The following is a 24,608-nucleotide window of genomic DNA, read 5'->3' as shown; positions in this document are numbered from 1 at the left end:
TTCAGAAAGGCAAAACATATAAAACGTTTACATTATCTAGATTTTATTTCTATTTACATTGTTATAGAATTTGTAATCGTTAATGGACAGTAAACCAAAGACACACATACCAATATAGACTTTTTCGTTCATTTTTTTTTACATAAATAAGGCCGTTAGTTTTCTCGTTTGAATTGTTTTACATTGTCTTATTTGTAAAATAAGCCTTTTATAGCTGACTATGCGGTATGGGCTTTGCTGAAGGCCGTACGGTGACCTATAGTTGTTAATGTCTGTGTCATTTTGGTCTTTTGTGGATAGTTGTCTCATTGAAAATCATACCACATCTTCTTTTTTATATATAAAAAGGTTAGCGTACTATTTTTTACAATACATTTGTTAAGGTATTATTCCTTAATGTCAAGCTTTAATAAACAAAGAACAGGTTTGTCGTGCAAAGAAAATCCCCCTCTCTCCCCTAAATGAAAGAAAAGAATACGAATATAAAATACAATAGAATAGAATAAATGTAGATACAAACTGGGAATATTACACAATTGTAACAACACACCGTTTAGTTGTGTAAAATATCATTTTAAAGTGTATCCTGCACAGAATAATTACACGGTTAATATCTTTATTTGTTTTTCTTCTGAGTTGTATGTTTTACTTAGGTATTTTAACTATTTCGGTCTTTCTGTTTATAACGTGTGATAAAGTTTCAGACAGTACACCCTCTCTTAAAAAATTAGCTATATTGCAATCACCACTGAATCCCATTTTCTTTTCGTCGATTCGTTCCCCCAAAATAATTTTATATTGACAATAGACCGAATGATTTCATATTCGTCCCCATCTTACCACTGATGACTCGTAACTTGTGAGTATATTTTCATATCTACAATTTATCCCCTTTCAAGCTTAGTTTAACAAGGCTTATCATTTTCTGTGTAATTACTGTTTATAAAATGTTGCATTACTCGAAATACTAAAGTTTTGCTACATTTAGACATAGATTGGCTTGACATTATTTTGCACAACATTTAGGAAACGTTTGTTTTTAACGCTGTTCAAGTATTTTATTTGTTTGATCAACTATTTTGATTCCAGGGTCACTAGTAAGTGCTATGCAGATGAAACGCGCGTTTGATGCAAACTACTAGTAAACTATTAGCATGGTACTTGTATCTTTGATCAGTTTGTACTGTTCGATATGTTGTATGAACTAAGTATTCTCATTACACTAGACTGTCAATGTTTAGCAAGACAACACGTGGAACGTCTTTGTCATTTTGTCTATAATTTAACAGACCTTAAATTTGATAAATAAAAACCTGGGGCCGGTTTCACGAAGCTGGACATGCCTTATGATCCTCTTATGAATATCCTAGGACATATCTCAGACCTCGTCTCGAAGCTGTCTTAGGATCATCTTAGCTAAGACATCCTAAACTTGTCGCAAGTTCTTTAAATTTTTAAATATAAATATGATCTACGGAAATATCATGTAAATGTAGTATGTCTAACCATAAATTATTCTAAACGTATTGATAAATATAATGACATAATTTGCAAAATAAATATAAAAAAATAAAAGTAATTTATATATAAATTATCTTTAAACAATACATCAATTTAAATATGAAATTTTCAATGCAAAATTAAGAAAAAAGAATATAAAATTATGACATTGTTTTAGTACAAGTGAGTTGAATTCAATTTCGACTTTATTGGTTATAAAAGGTTAAGAGATAAAATCGTGCAATTTTTATATCAATACATCGAATTTTCATTGTTGACAAATCCTGATAATCCGTCAATGTATATATGTTTTAAGCAGGAACAGGAGAATAGATAATTAGATAATAATAAGATATTTTTTTCAAAATTAATATAAAACATGAGTGTAATTTATATAAATAAACGTATAACTATCATAAGACCATCATAAGACACCTCTCGCGTTGTCCTAACTTTATGACCAACTTTAAGAGATGTCCTAATTTAGGAACGCTTTGTGAAACCCACTTAGGACTAAGATATGTCGGAAGACCATCCTAAGACATGTCTTAGTCCTAAGACAGCTTCGTGAAATTGGGCCCTGACTTTTTTGGGACAGAACTATTCCTTTGAAACTAAACGTTAAATTCGATTTTATTGAGCAGTGTATAAAACTACGAATTTTATGTGATATCAAAAAGAATTAAAAATTAACTGATTTCGTCATATTGGTAATAAAGGTAAAAACGAAAATAAAAAGAGAATGTGTCTGAGGAGATAAATGCTAAATATCAATGTTTCTTATAATACATGAATATACTTTGGGAAGAACGGAAGGACGGACAGTCAAGGCTAACTGTAAATGCCCCCTTCGGTTAGTATAAATATTGCATCTAAAGTTTTCTCTGAAATTACCATCATCTGGAACGCCTTAAACCAAACAAATATTAGCCAAAGATGACAGAGAACATTACAATTTCGTCTAACTAAGTACTAATGTGACAATCCAACTCCTAGTGTTATCCGTATGGTATTCATTTGTCATTTTTACTTCAGAGACATCGCATCGTTTGTTTTTCACTATGATCGTTGGTGGCTAAAATGTTTCACTTGCAAATTACATAACCTAATAAATTTTCAGTTGTCATTTTTACTTCATGGGTATCATTTTTCTTGTCTTTGTAATAGCGGCCGTCTCACTTTTTTTGCCTGTACTAAAGCAGGAATACGATATTTGTTTTTCATTCGTTTGATGTTTTTGATCCTTTGATATTGTCATTTGATAAAGGACTTTCTATTTTGAATTTTCCTCGGAGTTCAGTTTTTTTGTATTTTTACTTTTTTGTAAATAACAAAATCTAATGAAGCAAGTTATATATGAAAGTAAAACATATACCAGAAAATATCGAAGCCTCTGATCGTGACCTTTCAATGCTCAACAAACTCTCTTTTCAAAGCATTAACAGATAACGTTTACATAAGACTCATCAGTGACCCTTTGATTAAAAAACACAAACGAAATTAAAGAGTATTAACGAGCATTAACAAAATAAGATAACGAAGCGTTATCTGATATACCGTTAAAACAATCTATAATCAATATATAAAATCACAAAAATACTGAACTCCGAGGAAAATTTAATCGTAAAGTCCCTAATCAAATGGCAAAATCAAATGACAAAACACATCAAACGAAGGGACAAAAACTGTCATATTCCTGACTTGGTACATGCATTCAAATGTAGAAAATAGTGGATTGAACCTGGTTTTATATCGCTAAACCTCTCACTTATATGACAGTCGCATCAAATTCCGTTGAGTTTACAACGATGTGTGAACAACACAGACAATAATAAACAAAAGTCAAAATATGGGTACAGCAGTCATCACTGTGTTAAACTACCTACTCATCGGATGCGACGTGAATATCTATAAATTATCAAAATCTGTTAGAGTATATACCATTAAGGATCCTCTCTCCTAGCTTTAGTAATATTTACACGTGAGATGAATTTTTATCATTACAAATACGAAACTTTTACTCAACAGAGACCGTAAATAGTTATTAAAGGTACCATGGTTATCACTTAATACGCCAGACGCGCGTTTCGTCTACATCATCAGTGATACTCAGATAAAAAAAAGAAATTGAAGAGCATTGAGAACCCAAAATTCCAAAAAGTTGGGCCAAATACGGCTAAGGTAATCTATGCCTTGAATAAAAATCCTTAGTATTTCAAATAATTCATACTTTTGCAAAAAGTAAATGTATCAAAATGACCATATAATTGATATTAATGTAAACACAGAAGTGCTGACTACTGGTCATGCTGGTCTGGTGATACCCTCGGGAACGGAACGTTCACTAGCATTTCCATCGACCCAGTGGTGTAAATAGTTATCAAAGGTATCGGATATATAATTTGATACACCGTACGCGCTTGTTGTTTACAGAAGACTCTTCAGTGATGATCAGATCAAAATAATTAGAAAGCCAAACAAGTACAAGGAAGTAAATAAATACACCTGATCGTACTGTATAGTCAGTTTAAAAATGCCATGAAAGGACAAAAATATCAATGGCAAAAACCATCTGCTTAATTGTCGAAAACACAGTAAAAGCACTGGATCACAAGCTTCTGATTTTGGACAGGCACACGAATAATGCTGAGGGATGATGTATTTTTTGTGAATCACTTGGAAAGTAACGGACGTAATAGTGATTTAGGTTTCGTTGTGAAATATCGGTGGCGTAGATGGCTTTTTGTTTTAGCGTAATGTTGTAAAAAGATGACTATAGTGCAATATCTCTTGATTGAATATTGAATGCAGATGATAGCTGAGCATGCCTTTATAGCCTTATCCATATCATTTATTTTGTTGACCGTATGTGCAATATAGAAGACAAAAACGAATATTTGATAATTTTTAATCACATCCTCCTTATTAACAATAATTATATATAAAATATGTGTATGAGATATACCTTGTGACTATGAAAGTATAAAAACAATAATAATCAAACAATGTGTGACATGTGCATGTACATTATGAACAAGAAAGAAAACATAATGGTTAAATATGAGCTATTTACATGTAAAATATAATGACTCCTCATATAACGTATCAGTAACGACAATTTAAAAAATAAACATATTTTAATTTTAATCCAACTGCAATGTATATTTGCTCGTGTGACAAAGTGCAAATAACTCTTCAATAACAAGCGAATCCCATGATAATCATTTCGAAAATCGTAACAGCTATTTTGCTATAGATCATTATTCAATCTTTATAAAAAGAAAAAAAAACCATAACATTGATCAATGGTCTATTTGTGTACATGTTAACGTTAAATGAAAAATGCATTTTGACTTTATTTCTGCTAACATTTTGGCCACGTTTAAACAAATTTGCAATATGTTTTATATAGAACTGCATATTATTTAGTCCTGGTATCTATGATGAATTTATTAATGATAGACAGTGTAAACAATATTCAACAGTTCAAATTTTTTTCAGCAGAATTAAACAAATAAACACGCTTACAAGAATGCATATGCTTTATACTACAAATAGCTATGGAAGTATTTGTCAAACGTTATTGCATTGATTCCTGAACACATTTTGTAGGAATATGTAAATGTTTTGTGGCAGTCAAAAGATAAAAAATAACTGAAAAAATTAAGCGTATGTTTTATAATAACGCAATAGCAATAATACCATATCTTCTTATTAATATAATTAATATACATTACTGGCTTTATTACAATGCTTTGCTGAAATATGGTACTAGTATCATATTTATTCTCGTTGGAAGATGGTGCAAAACTTTTTAATTATTACTGTTATCTTTTTTATGTATTATGTATGGCCACATATTGGCGACTTCGCAATAAAATATATGACAAACGTGAGGATTGAACTTTTCCAGTTGTTAACTTTCAATTTGTCAGCAGCAACATACCTCTGCCTGAGCGTATGTCATTAGCATGATAATTAACACAAAAACAACTGAAAGAGACATTGCGTAAGTTCTACGGTCATCATCCCGAATTGGTTGAGAGAGTAAATGTATCAGGTCAACTAACTACAAATATGCGAAGGTATTCGAGATACCTGTAGAACTTCTACTAAAAATCAAAAATGTGGTAATTTTATTCAGTTAATCATATATTTGAAAGATATATGACGAATAAGTGATGTTATTCTATCACTCAAATATAATGCATAACCCCTTTGAGTAATTACTGCCCTTATTCACTCACAAGATACATTGGGATAAAAAGTATGATTTGGCACTTGCATAAGAACATGATTTTACTTGCAAATGAATTGAATGTGTTGGAATATTAATTTAGCTAGAAAGCTCATTACCATAATAATTAAAAAATTTCCACAACATATGAATATGAGTTTATACTACGTCAGTATTACTAACATGAACAAACGTATGCTTAGTGTCTGAATGTGTTTTTTTGCTATCTGTGATTCTTATTATTGTTTCATTGTAATAATTATTGCACTATAAGTAAATCTTAATTCAATAGATTTTCAAAGAATTTTTGAGACTGTGCAATTAACTAATGCATTTATTGTAAAATCAAAATGAAAAGAATTTTACATCATGATCCCAGCTAAAAGTTTCTTAGAATTACCATCTTAGTATGACACAATTGCCATTTCCTTTGCATTCTTTCAAAACAACGTATACGTACCATACTAAACCAGGACAACATTATGTTCCAGCCAATACACGGTTGTACATATTCGTTGTATGTGAAGACATTTCGCCCAAGCCATAACACACGTATACTATAAATAAACATATAACAAAAGGGATACGGACTTAAGAATATAGATATGCTTGTTCGTAGTTTAAATTAATTTAAAGCCTGTATCTTTGGTTAGTTATTTTTAAACTTTAGTTTTTCTCAAAGGTTTATGATATTATTAGACTTAGCAGGTATTCATGTCCTGAAAAATGACAGCAAAACACACACAAACCAATAAGATTGCTTTACAATGAAAGATTGCGAAATACGCAGCTATTTTAGCTATTCACCTCAACGATAAAATTGACTAACGATTTAGGGGTGTTTTGTTTTACAAAATTTGCTTAAAAAGCAATTATTTATATACGTTTAGCGGCTGAGTAAAATGCAATATTTGGTTACAAGTACCCTTATCATTCAACTATTATCAAGTTTGGTTCCTGCTAAACAAGGCGTTCGGATGAAGTTCGACCTAGTTCAGCTTACCTATACATATATAAATGGTTCTGCCTCATAATATTTTAATCCGTTCATGTAAAAATATGAATTGTTTCTTTCTATCCCGATTTCTCTATCTGGACAATCTTTTCTGTAGGCTCGTGTCAATGGAATATTCATCTTGAACATCATGCTTAGAAGCAACAATTGTAATGTGTCTGCTTGAAAAGTTAGTTTTTAACTACAGATTCCTAAATATAACATTATATTAGTCGTTATAACAGCGGAATGTTCATTTATATTAGCTTTTTAGTAAGTTCTTCCTTTGATCAATGTCTTTGCTGTGAAGATGAAGTTCCACTCTCTTCACTTAAACCTTCTTTGACGTTGTCAAGAGGACTGGAAAAAAAAGAAAAAGTAAAGAATAAAACACAGGGAGATACTTAGCATTTTAGAACATAGTACTAGTGTAATGAATGATTTGATTCAACACTGATTGCTTACAAATGTGACATATTTTGTGTTTGTTCTGTTTATAGTATCAAACTTGCTTGCTCTATGGTCGGGTTATTGTCTCTTTGACACATTCCCACTTTCCATTCTCAATTTTATTTCATATTTTTTTTTATATTGAAAGTTCAAATTTTAAAACACTTGAATTATCCGCGTAACCGATAATGTTTCCATCATTTCATAAGGGACGACATCAAAAGTTCAATGTAGGATAAAAAAAAACTTTAATCATATAGTTTTTTACTGACCCACCTCTTAACTTAATTTGATAAAAATTGATTGACCAATAAGGATATATATAAAATCGATGTCAATTAAACAAAACTTGCAGCAATTTTGACCCCCCACCCCCAAACTATGAAATAAGTTTTATTTAGTCTTCATTGAATTTTTGATGTCGTCCCTAAATAAATGTGTTCGAGATTATTTATCCTTCAACGTTTAGCAGGTCAGGACCACTACCTTATATGGAAATGCATAAATTAGCATACTTATGTTCTCGCACATGTAATTGTTTATTTACATGTGACGCAATTCATTTTTACCTAGGTTTTTGACCAATCCACTTAATGAGTCACAATGCATGATGGACTACTACGTGTTTACAATCAACCAAGAACACGTGTTATTTACTAAAATACAACACATTTTTTCGTGCAATGCGGGATTCACAATTTCGCTTAGTTTTTCATTTTATGTATCCCCATTCATAGTTCATGATATAAAGTATTACTTCCATGCTCAGATTAAAGAAGAGTTGTTTCTATGCGAAGAAAAAAGGGTTTGAATTTCCCGATATATAGCCATTAACATGTTTGATGATGGCACAGAGATTTCATGTATTTGTCTACCAGAGTGAGACAACATCGAAACAACAGCGAAAAAACACAATTACCCATGAGACAAACTCAATAGTGTAAAGTAAGCCGTCGATAACAACCGGTGCTGATATTCACGAGTACAGAAATGCCGGTTTAAAAAATAATTAAAGCGGCAAATGTGGGATCCTTGAATTTTGTGTTCGTAAAAAAAGCGAAGAAATATTTACATACATGGCAGTGTTAACAAAATCTATAAGTATTTTATTGTCACATTTCAGTATATGGGACTTCCAAACTGTTCCCTTTGTTTTGAAGGTAGTGAAGTCAGCAACTGTAGTTTCAGTATGTTAGTTTTTTAACGGGCTCGGACATTTGCCAAACTGAATAAAAATATTACAGCTGATTTCTCATACCTGCGAAGTAAAACTTTGGTTGGCTTGCTTGCTTTGTTTGCATAATTGTTTATACAAGCTTTGAAAATAAGATTGACATCTTTAAAAAATATAGGTATATAGGCATAATTTAACTTGTATATTTTATATTTTGTACAATATACAAACAAAGCAAGCAAGCTAACCAAAGTGTTGCTCTACATGCATTAGGAAATAAGCTGTAATGATTTTATCTAGATGTATGTTCGACAAGGTTGAAATTTTGATATATTTTGTGAAAATTGCGGCGTTGGATCTATAATAAAAAAGATGTGGTATGACTGCCAATGAGACAACTGTCCACAAGAGACAAAAAAGACACATAAATTAACATTTATAGACCACCGTACAGTCATCAACAATGAGCAAAGCTTATACCGCATAGTCAACTATAAAAGGCCCCGGTATGACAATGTAAAAAAAATCAAACGAGAAAACTAACGGCCTTAATTATATAAAAAAAAAATGAACGAAAAGCAAATATGTAACACATAAACAAACAACCACTGAAATACAGGCTCCTATACAATTTTTTTTTTTTTTTTTGAATAGATTTCTTGTCCTTTTACATATTTAATTGGGCCTGGTTTTTTTTTGTTTTTTTTTGTTCTTTGGATTGTTTTACACAAGTAATTTTTGGGTCATTAATAGCTTACTTTTCAGCATTGAACCTATGACTGCTTACTTTACTAAATTATGTCTTTTTTTGAAAGATGTCTCATTTGACACTCATATCTCATCTTCTTATTTCTATATACAAAGCACGTTTTAGAAAGAAAAAAATAATAATTGATATGGCACCCACTATGATCCAGAGACTTTTAATATTGGAGATATTTTACATATGTCAACAGGACAGCAGCCGAACGACAAAAAAAACTCTGAGGTATATTTTGTGATAAAAATAGCAACAAACGGATATTAGGGAGCTACCATTTGATTTTTAGGGGAGGGGGGAGGGGCTAGGATGAAATTCGAAAAAATAGGCAGGACAGGAGTTTTGAGTAAAAAAAAAATTGGTAGCTCCCTTATCGATGGATGAAACTATTAAATATGGATTGAGCTATACACCGTACCCGCTCAGTGGCGGATCCAAAAGGGCGGGGGTTCCGGTGGATGGACCCCCTTTTTAGGACGATCAGTGCATTTGGATGGGGTAGTTTGAACCCCCTCCCCTTTTGTCCAGGGTTAGGCCCCCTTTTTTTGAAATGGCTGCATCCGCCCCTGCCGCTTCCATAACACATATTTTTTAAACATAATGAATATCGTGATGTTCTTACTATTAGTTCAGGTCCTGATACACATTCAGTACAGAAAAAAGTGTTTCAATGAAAGTTTCCGTGTTTTTCTAGGCATAAATGATTTTGGAATGAATTTATACAGGTTTAAAAGAGCTCAAATGATTTTCGTACTGGACAGTGGTCACTTCATTTGATATTTCACTGTGTCATGTCGTGAAATTAATGCAGGTTCAATTCATAACAATGCACAAAACCGGTTCAACTACTTTTGCAAGGCGAAAAAGAAAGTCGAATCGTGAAGCCAATAAACAATATTTTTTTAATCTGAGCGTGCAAATTGAAGATTACGTTATATATTTTACATTAAATATATTTGCAAAAAAAAAACTTTGGTAATGAGAGTCCCAGACAATATATTAATTGACTGTTTTCCCACTAATTCCACGTGTTTTAAGTAGTAGTTTACTCGTAGTAGCCCACAATGCATTGTAGTTCATTGAGTCGATTGGTCAGTTTTTCAAGGCCATATTGGCCTTGTGTTTTGGAAATTACTATGCAAATATATTCTGACGTCAGAAAATCTAGAGTTCTCGACCTGTTTAGATAGCATGTGAACTTTAAAAATTATTGAACACTGATCACATGATAAATAACGCCAATAACTGGAGTGAAGATGCAATATTTAACATTATCAACATATAGAGCAGATTGAAAACCCATTTTCTTCTCCATTGTTTGAATTATTAAGCAGGCCGATAATTATAAAAATATTTATAGAAGAATGTAATTGATCTGTCAATAACGTTATGCTTTATAACAATATTTGCCGGAAGGTTTGTGCCAAATACATTGATAATCAGCGTTTTCGACTTTATATGGTTGTCAGAATTTATGTAGAATTAAAAATATAAGACATGAATCAAACTTTATAGGTAATTTGATAATTTATTTAGTACCTTTACAATTTACAGGCTTTTAAAATCGTTTAATCGAAAAAGGAAAACAATGAAATAACAGTAAGCCTGTATAAGATCTCAAAACTATACAATGCTATATAAAATGACATTTCTTAAGAAACGAAAAGTAACACATTACAATAAATAAGCTAACTTAAGATAAACTTCATTCAACAAATCAGTCTTTTTCGATGTCTATCTATTTATTTATTATATATCTCAATTTTCTCGGACTTCATACAATTAGTCTTATTCAGGTATTCCCGGGGACTTGTGTAGTAATGATGTTCATAGGCGGATCCAGGGGGGGGGGGGGGCCTGGGGGGCCCGGGCCCCCCCCTTTCGTGAGAAAATTTTGGTTGATTATATAGGGAATCATTGAAGCATGACTGGAGTGGGCCCCCTCTTAGGTCAGTCAGAGGGCCCCCCCTTAGGAAAAGTTCTGGATCCGCCACTGATGTTATTACTTATTTTAGCTTGTTATGTCATGAAAATATGTTGTTTCTGTCGCAAACAAAAATAAGTCACGGACGAGTTTTTTTTTAACAAAAAAAATCCGCTTCTTTCAGAGCTCTATCAAAATTCGCCTTTTCAGATTTTAAAGGACTATGGGTAATCTAGTTGTTCGTACACCTAAATGAAAAAAACGTAACGTCATTGGTTGAATTTTTATTGTTTTTATTGTTTAGAACGTTTTAAACCAATCGCAACGTTTGGGTTTACACTTTTGAAAATATAACCCAGAATGCATTAGATTTTGAAACAGCGAATTTGCGTTTAGTAAAGATTGAATCAAGGATATTTATAATCTAAATATGCACGTGGAAGAACATTATACTTACACGCATTCCATTCTGCTAACACTAAACAATCGCAAGAGATATGACCGTTGTTGGTTACTTTGTTGAGTAGTTGGTACAAGGAGGTATTGTCCAGGGTCAAGGAAGAATCGACCAGAGGTCTCTCTGTATTCAGCATAGGTTTCTTCATTCTCAGGCATAAGTGGATCATTATGATCAAAAAATGTTTTGTTAAGTGCTACAGTTGGTCTGTTAAAAAGCTGAAATATGGATAATACAGTTTAATTTGTTTATCAGAAATATGAAAACATGTTTCATGATAAGTAGCCTTACTTACGAGACTATGTTTGCCTGGTAAGAAATGTACATTTAGAAAACGGATTCACTACCAGTGTTTGTATATATCTTTGTGTGTGAGTATTGAATTTCAGGGAAAAGATATTCGAAATCCCCGTATATTTTCTTAGTCATCAGAATTCAATTAAGACAAAACGTTAATATAACCACCTACATACCTGAAAAATTTCAAATCCAATGGCGAACATTTCCCCGCCATCCAATTTATGCTGCCTTTGGAAGACTTGTAATAATGATACAACAACCGGAAGACGACCGTTAAATCGTCGCTGAACGCTAACTGAAAAATGTATAACAATGTTAAGTTTTAGATATAATGTTGCATACACATTTCTTTAAACAAATGAATGAACATTAACTTTGTTCCTTTTCCTCAAACCATATCGTAATTGTTTGGATTGTTTTTCAAATGTACACAAATTTCAAGGAATAATTCTATAGTGAAATCAATAGAAACTGAAATAAGATATATAGCGTCAAATTGTGTTATTGTTACTAGAATGATATACTTACTGTCTGTATGGAGGGTAAGTATGTATTGTGGATTTGTATGGAAGCTTTCACACTCAAGCCATCCACCAGCATTTATCCCACGTGCCCATCTACCATAAAGATTTAACTGATACTCTGTAATTTAAACATATAAAAAATTAAGATGTGGTATGATTGCCAAAGAGACAACTCTCCACAAGAGACCAAAATAACACAGAAATTAACAACTATAGGTCACCGTACAACAATCAGCAAAGCCCATACCGCATTGTCAGCTATAAAAGTCCCCGAAATGACATAGTAAAACAATTCAAACGAGAAAACTAGCGGCAAAAAAAGCATGTCCGTTTAAAGTATTTGAAAGAATTGGTTCACGAACTTTTAGTTTTGTTTTAGTAGTTTTCTGTTATCGACCATTGTTTTATCGACCAAAGTTTTTCAAATGCTCATTTTGTATCTGTTTTTTGGATTTTTTTCAAAATAATTGTTTGTTTTGATTTATTTGTCATTCTGCTTGTAGATAATTTATGCGGTAAAATTACTTTTCAGGGTCAGCTTGAAACCATATAGCAGAATTAAAATAACATAGAAAAATTACTATCTATATAAACTCATCATCAAGAGCAACATCATATAAGCAGATATTTGATTTTTCTTGTTATTCATTAATTAAAAAAAAACCACTCATGTACGATATAAAAAGATGAAAAACGTAATACCAACATAATATCTTTGTTTTAGCTTTTTGTTATTATTTTTTTATCAGAGCCTTGTCAGCAATAACATCAATAATTACCATTTTAGAAATAAATTAAAGGTTACTCAAATAACTATCTAATATACTAAAGCGCAATGTCATTTAAACTTTATTTCAATAAACAACTTCTGAATTGTGTCAGCCTTTGAACGAGATGCGTGACGTCAATCAATTTAAAAAAAGCTAGATTTTCCAGTAATATAAAATAACTTCCGTGAAATCAAAAAGCTTCAAGTATTTATTTTATGTAACACTCGTGTCTTCTATGATGAACATACATGATCAGATTTTATATTTGATTGTTCTTTGTTGGTATTTTAGGAATTTAAATGGATAGAGATAAAATGAGAATGAAAAAAAGAACGCAGTTTATCAATAGACTTTTGAAGATATTGTTAAAGATAAAAGATAAAAGCCAAAGAAATAAACGTGGCATTAATCAATTTTAAATATCACGACAAAAGAAAGTTTGAATCAGTTACTTTAGCGTTATGGAGCTTAAATAATGATATTTTTCACGATCACAAGGTGTGTTTAACACAAAACAAATATCAAGTTTGAAATAGTGCATAGATATTAAGTACAAACTGCAAGATCTAGATCGAATACTCATCGGTGTTTACATTAGCCAATAAAACAAATTTATCCCAAATCAGGAGCCTCTAGGTTAGTGATTGTAGTTGGTCTATGTCTTTCATCTGTTTTTCGTTAATTATTTTGTAATACATAAGGCCATTATATTTCTCAAACGAATTGTTTCATATTTTTCATGTCGGAGCATTTTATAGCCGAATATATGGTACAAGATTTTTCTCCTTGTTGAATGGATAACAGTTGACTTAAATTGCTGGCATCCACTTCATTTCACTTTGGTGTATAATAGTCTCATTGGCAATTATTCAACATCACTTATTTCTATTAAGAACTAAAAAACCGGCAAATTAAATTCACATTTTACACAGAATTCCAAACAATCTATTGTTTCTTAATACGATAACATGGTAATACTATTATAGTTTTTGAATGTTCTGTTGATAGTACTCAAAGTTGACATAATTCAGTGTGTTATTGTTCTATGGTAAAATGTTTGTATTCTTGTCTTTCATTTCTGCTTATGTGCTTTGTCTTAATGCCGTTTTGTGTTTCTTTGATACATATGACGTGGTTCTGTCCTTGTCTATATGCATATTTGTGTTTGTATGTTACATGTGACGTGGTTTTGTACTTATACACCCCGTCATTGCGTAGCTGTGTTTTGGTAAATTTTTGTATTCTTGTGTTTCTTTTTTTGCTAATGTGCTTTGTCTAAATTTTTTGTGCTTGTTTTGTTAATATTTTATTTGTTTGTATATTTTTTAATATGTCCCTTACGTCGTAACTACAATCCTATTTCTATCATGAATATGACCTCCCGAATTAGACTATTTACCGGATTTGTTATAACATAAGCAACACGACGGGTGCCACATGTGGAGCAGGATCTGCTTACCCTTCCGGAGCACCTGGGATCACCCCTAGTTTTTAGTGGTGTTCGTGTTATTTATTCTTTAGTTTTCTATGTTGTGTCATGTGTACTATTGTTTGTCTGTTTGTCCTTTTCATTTTTAGCAATGGCGTTATCTGTTTATTTTCGATTTATGAGTTTGACTGTCCCTCTGGTATCTCTCGTCGCTCTTTTATTAAGATATTTGCACAATTACACAATAAACTGCTGATTCGCTATTTTCGAACATCGTTGTCAATATAATGTAATTTTATAAGACTGTTATTTAAGTGAGAGGTTTAGCTAGCTATGAAATCAGGTTTTATCCACCATTTTCTACATAAGAAAATGTCTGTACAAAGTAAGGACCATTGTTTAAGAAGTACAATTGAAAACAAAAACAATGAACCAGATTATCTAAAGTAAAAATAATAGTCGAAACATTTGATTTAAACCAACACTCGCCAGGTTTCAGTTATATTTAATTTTATGCAGTCATTTTCCTTCAATTACGCCATAGGGACTTCGAGTAAAATGAATTAATGACAACATCAACATAGACTGAATAAAACGTCAAAAGTGCTATTTGTTTATTTCGACAATTTTACACTTACCATTTTCTCCTTTTATCGCTAAGACTCGATAATACGCATAATGTCGGATTAAAGCAGGTTATATATACCCATGCGGGGATAAGAGCAAATTTATATTACTACTGGTGTGTGTATAACACAAAGTTTTAAGGATTATGATTATAAACATCTAATAGTTTTTTGCATAATCTGTCCCTTATTGTCTCTGGCCTACACATATAAAGTGTTATTCTTTATCAAAGTACTATCATTTCATAAAAAAAAGTGAAATATGCTTTTCTAACTAATGTCAGCTTTATATAACTAATTATCAATATATATATATATATATATATATCGCAATGGTGAACATACGCGTCATGTGGTTAAATCGAAAATATAAAATTATAAGAAAAGCAATATCTTGAAGACAAGACCATGTCAATTTATTAGTAGATGCATAATATACACCTTTTCAAAAAGTAAAATCACAAAAATACTGAACTCCGAGGAAAATTCAAAACGGAAAGTCCCTAATCAAATGACAAAATCATATGATTAAACACATCATACGAATAGACCACAACTGGTTATGCTCATAATTTTTTTTTTCAGTTTTGAGACTCATGACCACATTTAAGTCGTTTAAAAAGCATAAATTTAGAGTGCAATCTATTGCAATCAAATTCTTTACAGCCATAGAGTGGCAATGTGTCTTTGTTTGTGTTTGATTTAAGCGTCACTGAATATGGACTGAATAAAATGCTTTCAGTATGTTATTTCTTTTAAGGGCTTTAACCACTGTTTAATCAGGATGTTTGGTCTAATTTTCTTTCTTTTTTTCATTAGGAATAATGTTCTACAATAATATTAATAATATTGATTCAGTCTGTTGTATGTTTATTTTACTTTAATTTCGTACATAGGACTTTCTGCTTTTTACTTGCCTTCCGGGTATTGATATTTTATTTTCCTTCGAATGACGTTTTTCCTTTATCTTTTACCTTTTATTGATTTAACTACACGCAAATTTTCGACAAAATGTCATTTCCTCGCAAATAACTATTTGCCCTTTCAAAACAATCATAAATGATTCTTCTCAAGTTTCCTATTGAGATCCGTTGCTAGCTATACGGCAAGTAAGTTTAAGCATGTTGCAAAATCACTACACGAACTTACCATTTCTTAAAATTAGTTATACGACTGTTTATAATATAAACAAACTTTTAACTATATCTGGCAAAGACGATATTTATCAAATACTTGATTAATTGGCCGGACTTCATTATCACAGAATAATATTTACATTTTTTTCAGGCATTGGGCACCAAGATTGATAATTTAACAGGATAATAACAACTAACACCTCTCTGTAAGACCAGTACGGCCTCTAGTGTACTATTTGGTGGTGCCTCTCTGAAATTAATATGGAATTTATTCTATGTATGAACATACCTGCTTTGTCACTTATTCCATCATGATCAAAATCGGGAGACAAGTTGCACACAATCATATTGCAGTATTCTTTCCTGAAGTCTCTATAATTCATCCAGAATTCCCCATCATCTTGTGTCTTTAATTCTAATTCTAATTGCACAGATTCAGGTACGTGACACCACTCGTCACTCCTTAAGAATAAGATTTTATATGTATATGTATTTACAAAATTCCGTACATCGCATAATTGACAACTTGAAGAAGGAAAGCATTATATTGGGTCACTTTTGTGAGGAAGAATGAAGCAATATCCATTTGTTGTGCCATAGTTTATTATTGTAATATTACAATATGAATATTATCTAATTTGATAATTGATGAAATAATAAAATAGCTTCATAACTTTATTTTATTGATATAGCTGCAAAATTTAAGATAATATTTGTCATAATATCCATGGATTATCATTCAGTAACATTTAAACATTGAAAAATAAAGTCATCATAGATACCAGGATTGAAATTGTATATGTACGCAAGAAGACTCATCAGTGACGCTCGAATACAAAAATGTTAAAAAGGCCAAATAAAGTGAATACACATATGTGCGTGCCTGTTTATACTTACCCGTCACACCAAGCACCGTTCCACTCGGTATCCCCCCAAGGATTTCTCATTCGGATAAGTTTAGCAGTATTTTGTAAGTAAGGTATCTCTTCCACTCCAGTAATGACATAACTGTGATTAGACACCATTCCTTTCTTTTCTCTTTCATCACGATCGCCTTTATCCTGGATAGAAAAACGTCAAGATTCGTGAAGGTTTCTTACATTTTTCGTTGAAAGCAATTTGAGAAAATAAAACATTTAAATAGTATTTCTTGAAAAAAAAACTGTATTTACTTATGTTCAAAACTCATAAATCTATTATGAATGAACAAACAAAAAAAATGAGGGAATAGGATGAACTCAAAACAAAGTGAGAACGAGTAGACACTGAAGATAGATTGATACGCATGATCAGTCATATGTCATTTTCTACAGAGAGTTTGAAATGCTACCCTCTAACGTATTCCATTTAAATATATCATCTAAAGTCAATAAATCAATTTTCATCAAGTCAATTATTCCTGCATTGTCGTTTTCCACCTTTTTATATTTGTCAATCTTGATGTCGAATATTACTGGTGCCAATTAATAACACATTTAAAGTCAACTAGCCATTATAAACACATAATTTGCATATCTCGGATAGATGCCATATTTTATGCGTCTAATGAAAAGTGTTTGGTACAAATATCCACATGCACGATACGTCTCCGTGCAATGATTTTCCACAGATATATGAGGTCCAATGTTTTTCTGAATATTTGTTGTATTTTTGAATTTTTTTTTTTACATTTTAAAAAGTTTTTAAAAACTATATAGAACAACCGTTGTCTTTTTTTTCAAATAGAAGGGACTGATTTCAATGATAATCAAGATTAAACTGAATTATGTGTGTTACTCTTAATAAAATAAATATGAAATTGGACTACTATGAGATGTTTAATAAGAAAAGTGCAACCTTGTTCTAATAGGTCCAAAAATAACACAGTTAACTTGACAATGGTGGTACACATACGAAAAAAACTTATTGCCATAACTAAATGTGCTGCAATACAACAATATGCAAAGCAAATATATTAGTCATTTAAATCTCTTGTCAATAAATTGGTAATTGTCAATAAAAAATATTTTGAGTAAAAATTCAATCAAACCATGATTCTACACTTATGTAAACATATATGTTAAGGCAAAGTCGTACTGTTCTTTTTCCGGGAAAACACGAGTCAATCCCTCGTATATATAATTTATACATATATTTTGTTTAAAATTGGTTTGTCAAAAGATTAAAATACAAAAATAAAAATGAATATATATGTACTTGCAAATTGAAATGATAATTGCAGAAAGTAGCTAAAAACATATTCCGTTAAAAGGAAAGAAAAGGTTTGTGAAAACCAAAAGCTCTCTCAATGATCTGTAAATTTGAATAAAAGTTCATGGTGATTACTAGGTACATGCATTAGTGAAGCGATTATTCTAATACATGCAATTATTAGATAAAGCAATGGTTGCTAAGGGTTGTAGTATTCTCTTTTTTCCATTATGTCGAAAGATTGACTTAATCTAACTACTAGTTACATCATTTTCACTTCATTGTTTCTATTAATAAATTATTCTTGTGACGTTACCCTTTGTTTGCTTCAGGTTATTTTTTCCCTCCGTTATTAAAAGTTTCATTGTGACATTTATGTAAAATTTGCCTGGTAGGAGTTGGTCATTATTTATCTTCAAATTGACAGTTTCACTAATAATGAGATTTTAACTAAAAAACCTTGACAGTGGTCATTTGGTTTAAACAAAATCTATGTATATGCAAACTTGAAAAACTCGGATACGCAAAAAGGATGTATATGAGATATTCCAAAAGGGTACGCATGAGGACGCCCCTGTAAACTGTCCTGAACTCGATTATTTATAATATCTGTTTATGATTCAAACCCGACAAAACAAACATTTCAAAAATTGCATTACATTTTAGTAGTTTTTAGTGACGTTAGGTGTTAGAGGGACAATCACTTCGTAATGCTGAACATAATATCTAAATGTAACACTAACAGTACTTTATGAATTTTTGTTTGGAAATAAATTTACGTGACAATGCAATTGTGCAAAAAATTTGTTGTGAAATGAGTAAAACAAGACAAAGGATACATGCAAATAACAACTCAGAAATGTTACAGTTATCATTGTACATATGAGGTGTTGTTTTGTTTTTAACTATTATTTTCAACCAAATTAAAACCAAATTAATACGCAAATATTATAGAGCCTGAACATTTCTAGCTGATACAGAATTTTAAAAACCTACTGTATATATCTGCACAGATAATGACTTAAAATAGTACAAACTTTAATTAACGGAAGCTAAATGAAAACTTATATTTATGATTTTACACACATTGAGTGTGACAGCACATACATTAATCTCTGAATTCAATTGATATGGTAATATGCACATCCTTGTTCATGCTAGAATATGACAAACACTTGAGAGGTTTATGTTTATATTATGTTCATTTTATCATCAAATAATTATTTTAACAGCAATATCAAATGAAAAGAGGCCGAATAACATCCTTAATGCATGACTTCTCTTTTCCTTTTGTCTACTTGCTACTTTTGTGCCACATTATATCAAATTTACAGACACTTTGCATTCTTTATTCCTCTTTATTATTTTCAAATTGAAAATAGAAAGCAAAAACCATGATTACAATTAGAGTAGTGGTCCTATCATGCACATATACATCAACTTTATATTTCATTAGCACTGAAGGAAAGTTTATTAACAAATGCTATATAACGTGTATATGTAGAATTATCGTGATAAGTACAAAGTTAATAGCAAATGACAATCATTTATTGATGCCAAAACAGTTTTGTCTTACCTCAACTCTGATTCTAATTCGACATCCCTGAAAGAAACACAGAGGATAAAAGCGAGACAGAAAAAGTATAAAAATGCCAACAATTGGTTCATTTGAAATAATATCGTGAAAAGAAACATCACTTTTTCTGTTCCGGATACTATCCAGCATAAACACATTTTGTAGGTGATATGGGAAACTTTTCCTTGACAAGTCCTAGGCAAATGCAACAAAACAATAGAAAAGCAGAAACTCAAAAATACTATAACGACTAAGAATAACAAATAATGATATTGTGAATAGAAACATGAATGTGAAAATTACTAGAATACTAGATAGAACTTTTCCTTAACATAATTCACTTTAGATGGACGATGATAACCTGTATAGGAGTAAATTGTAGAACAATGTACACCGTCGGAGGATCATACGACCATCAGATTGTCAGTAATCGGAAAACGTGTGCGCCAAGGAAGTGGGAATTCACAACTGTACGAAAAATAGGATCTGTTGTTTTGCCCACATCATCATATATCTTATGATAATGTAGCGTTTTGTTATAATATCAAAAAGACATTTTACATCCCAAGTAATACCTTCAAAATAATATACCATAATAAATCAACTCATTTTCAAAAACTAGAGATTTAAGATATCAATTGCTCTTGATATTTTCTGTCTTCACTCAAGATTGCACATAGTTATATCGTGACAACTCATGTCGCTAGAAATTATCAAAAAATAAAAGGAAACTATTACAGATTTACAGAATAATAAGAACTATTCGACTGATAGTATGTTGTCTCTAAAATGCATTATATATCTAAATCAATTTGAAGCTGAATGACGACTAACTTTTGATAAATCTAGTGCGTGCGTCCTAAGCGCATGTCTTGATTATAAAAAGAAGACGTGGTATGATTGCCAATGAGACAACTATCCACAAGAGACCAAATCACAAACATAAACAACTATAGGTCACCGTACGGCCTTCAACAATGAGCAAAGACCGTACCGCTTAGTAAGCTATAAAAGGCCCCGAAATGACAATGTAAAATAATTTAAACGAGAAAACTATCAGCCTAATTTATAAACAAAAAATGACAAAAAAAAATTAAAATATGTAACAAACATAAACAAACGACAACCACTGATTAACAGGCACATACATACAGAATGTGGTAGGGTTAAACATGTTAGCGGGATCACCAATCAGCCCCATAACCTTGATCAGTGGTGTAACAGTACAACATAAGAACTAACTATAAAAATCAGTTGAAAAAGGCTTAACTCATCAGATAGATACACATACATTAGATTGATTAGCTTTCAGCAGGAACACCCAAATTGAAAAACTTGCAATTGAAAGCCATTCGTGAATAAATACGAAGACTCATTCGGAGTTTTAAGACAAAATTGCAAAAAAAACCTAGTCAAATTCATCTATGGTAAGCTATTCCGGAGTATGTTGAAACTTTTTCTTTTAATAAGGACATAACAGTCAAACAAAGAAGCGGATGATACCCACAAGTCTATCAAAATTTAGAACATGACAATAAAAAATTATAAACTCCAAAATTATTGTCTAAAATACAACATAGACAAACAATACCAACAGTACGTTTGCAATATTGATATCATATAAATGCTTCGGTACGGGGAATTAATACATGGAAATATGGTGACTTCAATCAACCTGATAATGATGTAAAAACGACTACAACAACGTATGCCAAAATATGCATGATACCATTCACATCCAAAAAGAATGCATATTGAAATTGAATAATAACGCTTTTGTTAAGGGTATCTCTTAATTGTAGATAATTTTTTTGTTTTGCAATTTTAAGATTCAAATGTGAATACAGTATATAAAAAAATGTCGAACTGCATAGTAAATTAAAAAGAAGGAAAGTCCATCAAAAATGACAAATTAAACGTTATCAAACAACAGACCAACAGAAGGAAACAACTGTCATATTCATGACTAGATTCAGGCATTGCCATAAGAAAATGCGGGGAGATAAACCTAGTTTTATGGCCACCAAGGGTAGCATTCCACAATAAGAAAATCGAATTAAAACTGATACACACGATCGTATTCTATGCTAGGCTTTATAATATATTAAGTCAACTGTTTGTGTCAGACATGTGCATGTATGTAATGAGCATCCTCCATAGATTTGATTTTCAAAAGTTAGAATGATGAAATATGTTTCATTTTTTTGTGTATTCATGTCAACATTCTGCATTTGTTCACCATAATATGTTGCAAAAAGAGGTATGAAATGGCAAATATTCCCCCGAAATTTGGTTCAAACTAAAATGTTAATCCCTTTGAGTGATATATTTTCTGAGACTATAGGCATTAATTATCTACCTTCAAAATTTGTTACAAAGTTCATGGGATAAAAATTGGAAATAACAACACAACCATTTAATTGGCCAATTTCTTGAACAGATATGAAAATACAGACTGTCACATAGAAAAACAGCGCATAATAATACATTACAAAATCTTGATGTTCCTACAAACACACTATGAAGGTTATATTAAACTTCGGCTATCCAATAATCATTTCTATTGCACACTAGTTATTATATTTGGAAAATCTATAGAGGCCAAAATGCATAACACACACCTAGCTGTGAGATGCTAAATACACATCCCGTTTGTATGACAGTACGAAAGATCAGAGTCAAATTGCGGCTTATCAAACAAAATAATAAAACACAATATTGGAAACATTTCAATATTATTCATTAAAAGTAATCTAATTTTCATTGCTTGTGCACCTACCGTATATATATGAAGTCGTGCATTTCAAATTTTGATGAGAAACATGCCATCAACAATGTCAACAAACTTTTAATTGCTCTCTAAAATATGGTATTTGTGCTGTTTATTTTTATTTTTGCAACAACGATTAGACATAAAAAGGTAATTTTACAAATTGTAATATATCGAAAATTGAGTAGAAATTAATGACCATATTTTAATTGTTTTTATCATTCAACTGATAATGTCCTTGCGTCTGATCAAAGACTTCTCAAGGTTGCAATTTATAAAGTAAAACCTTGGTATTATCGATGATCCTGTCTGTTTTAGTATGAAAGACTGCGAAATATATCTCTAATGAGTTGAAGAAACCCATATCATGCTTCGGTCAACAAAGTCGTGACTGTAATGCAGTGCTGATTTCAGTTTTTTTATGAGTAAAATGGAAAGTTGACTATTACAAACTTGAATTCACAACGTTTGCGTTAGAGTTTAGTTTAAAGTCGTCCATCTCAAGATCTTGGTCAAGATTTCAAGCAGACTTTGACTTTGGCTAGCCGCAAAACCAGGTTCAACCAACCATTTTTTCTTAAAATGTCCTTTACCAAGTCAGGTAAATGGCAATTGTGATCTTATACGTTCGTTTCTGTGTGTACTGCATTGTCGTTTTAGTTTTTTATTGCACTTCAGTGTTTCTGTTGTTTCATAAATTTCTTCATATAATATATATCTTCTAATATATGTGATGTGTTTTACCTCAGTTTTAGTTTGTTACCCGGATTTGTTTTCTCTTAATCGATTTATGACTTTCAAACAACAGTATACTACTGTTGCTTTTACTGGATTGTATTTTTAATTTTGGATTTACTTATATATTTGAATTTCAAGCACTAATTGATTGATTGATCGATTTATTGAGCGATTGGTATTTATAGCCACTTTCAGTACTATTGTGTTTTCGTGTTTGTCTGTTTTTACCGGTGAATAAAGCTGAAGTGACCGGAGATAACCACCAACCTCCGGTAGTAAAAACTGACAATCCTGGTCAATTAGGATTTTAACTCTAACCAGTGTTGACAAGCTAGTAATACAGTAGTTCGACTCCTCAGATCACCCGGTCACCGAGATTCCCAGCACTCACTGAAATGTGGTCGGAGTCAGACGGTCTTAATCTCAAGCAGTTATCAATATATTTCATAACAATCAAATATGGAAATTCAAAAAGAGGCATACAGACAGACAAAGATACGCACAAAAAGTCACGAATCACTACGCAAAATAAAGGCAACAGTAGTATACCGCTGTTCAAAACTCATAAATCCATGGACAAAAAACAAAATCGGGGTAACAAACTAAAACCGAGGGAAACGCACTAAACATAAGAGGAGAACAACGACACAACACTAAAATGTAACACACACAGAAACGGACCAAGTATCAGACAAAATCCCACGAGAATAACAAATATAACATCAAAACCAAATACATAAATTTGGGATAGACAAACAAGTACCGTGACACGTACTATCGCAATGTGAAATTACCCTAAAAAAAAGAGAAAACAAACGACGCAACGTTAACATGTAACACACACAGAAACGAACAATAATATAACAATGGCCATATTCTTGACTTGGTACAAGGAAAAAATGGTGGGTTGAACCTGGTTTTGTTGCATGCCAAACCTCGCACTTTAAAGGCAATGTTAAGTATAACAAAACGATTGAGCAATAGAATATTCAACTAATCATATTCATATACATGTATAAGCCATTATAAGTGTTAGAACAGGATTTTTATAAT

At 31.5% G+C, this 24,608-nt stretch overlaps 1 protein-coding gene across 3 annotated transcripts in view; it reads right to left on the bottom strand.

Moving 5' to 3' along the window:
* Nucleotides 1–4,392: 4,392 nt before the first annotated feature.
* LOC139520086 (calpain-9-like) overlaps nucleotides 4,393–24,608 on the bottom strand; it is a 44,262-nt gene continuing 24,046 nt past the window's right edge. Inside the window, exons 6-12 of one of the 3 annotated variants that reach the window (XM_071312510.1) lie at nucleotides 20,048–20,074; nucleotides 17,179–17,342; nucleotides 16,571–16,743; nucleotides 12,325–12,438; nucleotides 11,970–12,091; nucleotides 11,497–11,714; nucleotides 4,393–7,091 (exon numbers count right to left, since the gene is read on the bottom strand). In XM_071312510.1, the coding sequence (XP_071168611.1) occupies nucleotides 7,022–7,091; nucleotides 11,497–11,714; nucleotides 11,970–12,091; nucleotides 12,325–12,438; nucleotides 16,571–16,743; nucleotides 17,179–17,342; nucleotides 20,048–20,074 (888 nt within the window). In that variant the 3' untranslated portion in view covers nucleotides 4,393–7,021. Of the gene's footprint in view, nucleotides 7,092–11,492; nucleotides 11,715–11,969; nucleotides 12,092–12,324; nucleotides 12,439–16,570; nucleotides 16,744–17,178; nucleotides 17,343–20,047; nucleotides 20,075–24,608 lie in introns of those variants that run through there. The other 2 variants (XM_071312511.1, XM_071312512.1) reach the window with 2 other exon arrangements.

This window comes from Mytilus edulis, chromosome 4, assembly GCF_963676685.1.
Source record: "Mytilus edulis chromosome 4, xbMytEdul2.2, whole genome shotgun sequence".
Lineage (NCBI taxonomy): Eukaryota > Metazoa > Mollusca > Bivalvia > Mytilida > Mytilidae > Mytilus > Mytilus edulis.
This window is presented reverse-complemented; position numbering and strand designations above follow the sequence as displayed.